The 6,652-nt window shown below is 45.4% G+C and overlaps 1 protein-coding gene across 1 annotated transcript; it reads left to right on the top strand.

Annotated features, from left to right (window-relative positions):
• Positions 1-2,858: 2,858 nt before the first annotated feature.
• slc25a4 (solute carrier family 25 member 4) lies at positions 2,859-5,543 on the top strand. Its single transcript, XM_088640136.1, has 4 exons — positions 2,859-3,076; positions 3,997-4,483; positions 4,903-5,043; positions 5,363-5,543. The coding sequence occupies exons 1-4, from the start codon at positions 2,966-2,968 to the stop codon at positions 5,518-5,520; spliced, it is 897 nt and encodes a 298-aa protein (XP_088496262.1). The 5' UTR covers positions 2,859-2,965; the 3' UTR covers positions 5,521-5,543.
• The last annotated feature ends 1,109 nt before the right edge of the window (positions 5,544-6,652 follow it).

The raw sequence follows: 6,652 nt of genomic DNA, 5'->3' as shown, positions 1-6,652 counted from the left end.
GTAATTGTTGAAAGTATCTTCATTTGTAAGCACCTGACGAAAATGTCTCCGCCTCCGTAATTGAAGGGCGTTCTTTAAATTGTTCTTTTGAACTGCTGCAATATCAGGTTACTCTCAAAGTGAAGCCTTAGAAACATGTTCAATTCTACCGTTGCTATGCAGCACTTGATACACAAACAGCTGTGAAACAGACTGTTCAGCAATACCAAGAACATTTGAGAAATGGCCGAGTGGTATTTCTTCACTCGCTTCTAAAACTTGTAGTTGGTTATTTTAATCAACCACACAAATGTGCATGCAATCTTATTTTTGTCAGTTATGGAAAGGGTCTGTTGGTACTACAGCCTTACTACACTCGGCAGAGTCTGGTTATTCTAATAAACTCAATTTATTCTTCAGATTGCAAAAAACACACAAACCGAAAGCTTTCTTCTTCATAGGATTGATTAGAAATGGCTATAATTAAGAGAGAAATCGATAAAAAAGGAGAAGGGAGTACTTTGGATTGTTACTTTAATGCCTGCAAAAGTAACTAGGTTTTGGATATGATGTATCAGTGTGTTTTTTCTTGTAAGCTGTTTTATAATGCTTAAACTATCTTTTAGCATTGATGTATGATTGCTTTAGTTTTTTAATTACCTTTGAAAGTTGTGGAAAATACGCACATATATAACATTGCACTTTATAGAGGCTTAATGCTGTCATCGGCACTATTTTTAATCAGCATTACCAGATTATAAAGCCAGAATGACAGAACCAATCTCCCGACAGTGCTGTATTCTCACATGGGACACGACAAGAGACAAAACGTCCTAATTCGTATCCTACCCTGCCCAGTCAGAACACAAGGTGTGGTGGGTTTGTATCCATGGTTGCTTTAACATGAAAAGAGAGCAATCGAATTTCTGTTCCGCCAAGGTCAATAAATAGAGGACGTTGTGCGAAGATAGATTTATGTTCTTGCTTGTAAACCTTCTTTTATAGGTGGCAGTACCTTACAAAATGTCTCTCAGCAAATTAAACCCAAAAAGCAGGTAAATAAATCAAGGGGGTTGGGCTGCTAAAATCAGATCCTGAGAAACATTTCAAGCGTCTCTTCGCAGTTTAATTACAGGGACAAAGATGCCTGCAAGGCCAGCTTGCAGTTTTCTTTCTCAAAGCAAGGAGTCTGTCACGGGCATAGTAACAGAGAGGGCAGAGTCGAGTCAGGTCGGCCTCAAAACGACAGGGTTCCCTCCTCTGTTATTTTCCTGAGGAAGACTGAATGTCCCAGCCAGGCTTCTGCTTAAAATACAACAAAACACTGTGGAGGGTGCGTGGAAGTGAAATCTCTGCTTTGTGACGGGACCTGTCAGGAAAGGGAAATCAGGTGTATTCAGTCAGGTAAACAGTTGGAGGACCGGCACTGCTGTGGCTCTAGACAGCCTGGGATGTTTGCAACAGCCCCGAGGTTCAATTAGAAGAAACTCCATGTCGCCAAGCGCCCGTGTGCCATGATCGTCTCCGGACGTCATGCTTTTGTTTTTTTTTCTGTGAGAGATTACCGTCTTAAACCTCGCGGGGACTCGAGTGGCGATTTTCCTTGATGTTGTAAATCGACCCATAAAGATTCTTATTGAAAGTAATTCAGTCATCCAGAAACGGCGGATCAACATTCTAAAAGTTCTAAAAGTTTACGCAGTAAAAGTCTTCACATGCGTAAATGGATGTAAACGAATGTTATCACTATGCAAGTGGTCCGCCGGCCTTCGTGACGCCACGGCAACATTGGTAGGAGGTCAAGTTTAAAAACGATGGGTGATGAAATGTCCCTCCTTTCTTCCTGTACGCGTGTTCTCCAATTCGCCCCCCTGTGACACACTATTCAAACTTCGGTTTGGCCGATGGATTCGTTTCAATATCATTGCTGAGCTTTCGATCACCAGACTCCCTTGATATGCTAGAACTTGAGAGACTGCCAGCAATTAATGCAAATAAATGGTTCTTCGTTTTCACTTTTTTTTTCTTTCACACTGTAGGGGCCTCAGACACCAGACAAGACCACCCCTATGACGGTGTACTAAAAGTCAATGTCACCTTTGTGTCCGGATCGAGTTGATCTGAGATTATATGTTTGTATTGTTGCCGGTGTCTGCTTAAACATAAAACACACCGGTATAATTAAAAAAAAAGTTGAAGCAGGCTGTAAATAATATGAGATACATTCAAACCTGGAATGTCATTCATACGGCCACAGTATAAAACGGGGTCATGTGCAAGTGGACAGTTACATGATCTGATAACCAGTGTCGCCAAATGTTCTACCCGGGAAATGTTCGAGTGTTTCTGAAGTGAATTAATTCATAATTGCAAATAAACGTTTCGCCTTTCGAACTGTATATATGCTGCTTCTTTTTATTGAATACAATACCTGATTTCTTTTCTTTAAATTCTCCGCTCTGAAATTGTAAGAGAGCAACGCTGAGTAGCTGACTTCTAAACACGAAATGCACACGGGAGAGCGAATGACAAATGTGCAAGTGGCTCTGCTCTACTTTACTTCTGTTTCTTTACATCTAGTTTGACTTCACAGGCACACTGGCTGAGCAGTTCTCCGGCGTTATGAAATGTGCTACGTTGTCTGAGACATTCCTGAAAGTTGCAGTGCTCAGGGTTGACAGGACGCAGGTTCAACTTTTAATTTGCCCTTTAAATGTCCCCGGCGGTAGAGCGCTAAACTTTCTTTAATAAACATGGCGTTTGCATTGAACTGTGACCTGGGAAATTTATTCAGCCGCACCAATCTGATGTTGGCCAGCGGGTCTCCCAGTACCCCCCTGTCTCGCGATAGACAGGCTGGATATATTAGGGACGAGGGGAAGCCATCGTCCATTTGAAGGGACACCCATCTGCTGGCGGGTTGCTGAGTGGAGAAGGGCGCAGTGTGTAACTTGACCGTTATCTGGCACATTCGGGGGCATTCGCGATGACGGACGCAGTGGTCAGCTTTCTGAAGGACTTCCTGGCGGGCGGCATTGCGGCGGCCATCTCCAAGACCGCCGTCGCCCCCATCGAGAGGGTGAAACTCTTGCTGCAGGTGAGGCAGTCTCTGAGCTGGAGCCGGGGGCGCAGGGGGCATGTGAGCGCGGCGCTCGGCGGCTCTCCTGGAGGCGTGTGCGGTCATCGGCGCTCAACAGGTGTCCAGGCGTTAAATACCGGCAGCGAGCGCTCTTCAGCCGTCCGGCGGAGCGATGAATGAAACCCATGAACACCCAACATTTTTTTTTTTCCTGTGGGCTTTCTTGCTAGACAAGTGAAGAACGCCTTGCATAATAATGTCTATAAATATTCCAAAGACGTGTCCTACTCGTTCCTTAAGGAATCGTCCCTTATTAGTCCCATAATATGTTCGCTCTCCATGGTGCTGCGTCTTTGTCGCGCGTCTTAATTCAGACGTTGTGTTAACTTTATTTTATCTGCGTTTGTTTGGTGCCGGGTTTGTTTTCGCTTTTTGGAAGTCGGTCAAAATGTGTGCATTCGATGGGAGCTGGACCTAACGCATTTGCCGAGCAAGTCCTGTTTTGTCAGGGAATTACGGACATAAATTGGATTCTTCTTAGCGAGTCTTCTGACGCCGGATAAACCCCAGTGAGGGTTTGTTCCAGCTCCTGCGAGTACTAAGACTCGCTCGCTCCGTGTGCGCTCCTAAAATTAGCCCCTCGCCATTACGCGCACAACCTCAGCCCTTGAATGACGTAATATGTGAAGTGTTAGGGAGCTCAAGAGCGGGGAGCTGCCCGTGCGTAACTGCCCCCTCACAGTCCAAAAACTAAACAAAACAAAACAACTCAACAGAATGGTTTCGATGGATTTCTCATCGGAGGCAGACATTGTGAGAAAACACCTCATAGGAGAGCATCCTAGGGACTCCTCATCTTCCTCATCGACCTGACGCCCGGAGGTGCCGTTTGCTGGAGGGGATACTGATCTTTGTTGTATCTAATTGTTTGCTTCCAGGTCCAGCACGCAAGCAAGCAGATCTCCGTGGAGCAACAGTACAAAGGGATCATGGACTGTGTAGTGCGGATCCCCAAAGAGCAGGGCTTTATCTCCTTCTGGAGAGGCAATCTGGCCAATGTGATCCGCTACTTCCCCACGCAAGCCCTGAACTTCGCCTTCAAGGACAAGTACAAGATGGTCTTCCTCGGAGGCGTCGACAAGCGGACGCAGTTCTGGCGCTACTTCGCCGGGAACCTGGCGTCCGGCGGCGCGGCCGGGGCCACCTCGCTGTGCTTCGTGTACCCGCTGGACTTCGCCCGGACCCGGCTGGCCGCCGACGTGGGCAAGGGCGTCACCGAGAGGGAGTTCAGCGGCCTGGGCAACTGCCTCACCAAGATCTTCAAGTCCGACGGCCTGCGCGGCCTGTACCTCGGGTTCAACGTTTCAGTCCAGGGAATCATCATTTACCGAGCCGCGTACTTCGGCATCTACGACACTGCTAAAGGTAATAGCGAGTGGAAACAGTACAGGAGGGTGTTGATGTAAGCCTGTGCTTTTCCCGTGAGCCCCTGGCGGTGGAACGGTAGCTGCTGCGCTTATGCACCTACCCAGACTTTATATTCCCGGAAAACCACACGTTTCATGGCACCGCTGTAACGCCAAGTTGTACGAAGAAGGAAAGTCCGTATCTCTTAGAAGAAGCCACCGCGTTTAAAGGGAGAGCTTCTTTCCAACACACGACGTTAGAGACGGGGGAAAGCGGGTTGCGTGAATGGATTTGCGCGTCGTTTAAGGCTGCTGGGATCACTCAAAGGGCATTTCATCCAGTTTGCTGTTTTTGGACTCTACAATCTAGAGTACAACTGGAAACATAAGTTAAATGTTGTTACAGTCGACTCATTTTCATTGTGCTTTTGTTTTCAGGCATGATGCCGGATCCCAAAAACGTGCACATCATCATCAGCTGGATGATTGCGCAGACCGTCACCGCTGTTTCCGGCTTGGTGTCATACCCCTTTGACACCGTCAGACGTCGTATGATGATGCAGTCAGGCCGGAAAGGAGGTGAGCTATTTGATAGTATGAGGATCATTCGTACGCAATACTTATGAAAGGGATCACGTCACACGCGATCTGCACACCGATAAATTATTACAAGAAGTAACAAAAAACGGATTTATCATGATTAGATATGTTTGTTGTGCAAACCCATAGACTCATCATACCAACGATTTTGTATTTGATTTTAAAGGCAGAATTCGCTGCATACGGTCCAAAATACATTTATATGTGGGGTTCTGTGCTTTAAGTTTAACTTTGAAGGGGTTAGCTAAAATGCTGGATAATTTGATTCACAAGTGTATTGTTTTTTTTTTTTCGACAGCTGACATTATGTACAAGGGCACAATCGATTGCTGGAAAAAGATTGCAAAAGACGAAGGGCCCAAGGCATTCTTCAAGGGTGCCTGGTCGAACGTCTTGAGAGGCATGGGTGGTGCTTTCGTATTAGTACTGTACGATGAAATTAAGAAAGTTGTCTAAGTATTAAATGCAGTTGCACCGAAGTTCAGTTGTGTCGTGCTGTGCTGAAACTGATTTAAAGGGCAGCGACCTTGAGGAGGAGGAAGAGGATGGTGTTCTTGCTCTGCACCAACCACACAAAGACGAGATCCAGGCGGCAAAGCTGGGGTAGCACAACAGGTAGAGGCATGTAGGTAATAGATCCAACGTCTCTTCCAGTCTGAACATATCACCGCGAAATTCTGTGCAATATGGGTGCTTCAGTCCTGGATGTTTCTGAGCTAAACACAGAAAGTGAATTTCCATTTGGAAAAGAAAAGACAGCACAGAATGTCTTAAAATCCTACTGTATTCATTTATTTTATACCGATTTTTTTACAGCGGTATTTATCTTTTTTTTTTTCCAAATGGGGCTGACAATCCAATGTGTTCTTTTACTATGAGATTAAAAGGCTGCTGTGCCCGGCTGTCTGAACTGTTTTCTCCGGGTCATCATTCAGGATTTGCCCTGGGCTCTGGGAAGGGGTGGGCGAGCACTTCGTATTGGTAAAACAGACATGGACCCAGTTTGCTTTTTGAACGAAGACGTGTTTCAATACGTCTTGTACAGCTCCGGAATATATTTTACTTTAATGCTATGTGGGATGTTCGTAAACCAACCGTTTTTGGGGTAGTGAACATAACAGATAGTTCATAATGCAATTGTCCTTTACAGTGATGGGCTTGGTTTTCCTCTTATAATTTCAAGTATATTTACTTGTTGCTTTCAAGTAATGCAATGGCTTTCTAGGTGCCTCTAGTTCTGCACAAAATCATATTTCAACCGTACTTACACTGAGTGGCCACGATCCAGTCACCCTCTGATCTCCAGAATCTTTAATTATACATTTATGAATGAGCTGTGCTTATCATCACAGCTCAGATCATTTCAAGAACATGCTATGGTTTTTTATTTGGATCCCTACTGATCCTCAAACCCCATCCAGCAGTTTGGGGATGTTTATGATCAACACTCCTAGTGGACTTCATCCAGCAGCACGTCGTCAAACTGCTGAGGCATGAAAATCCATGCATGAAGAAACAGCATTTTTTTCTTTCTTAATACCTCTTAATGTGTGAGAAGCAGACCTACATGATGTGCGTGATGAGCATT

This window comes from Lepisosteus platostomus, chromosome 1 (assembly GCF_059453375.1).
Source record: "Lepisosteus platostomus isolate fLepPlt1 chromosome 1, fLepPlt1.hap1, whole genome shotgun sequence".
Lineage (NCBI taxonomy): Eukaryota > Metazoa > Chordata > Actinopteri > Semionotiformes > Lepisosteidae > Lepisosteus > Lepisosteus platostomus.
The sequence above is the reverse complement of the archived record's forward strand: the minus strand, read 5'-3'. Positions and strand labels throughout refer to the sequence as shown.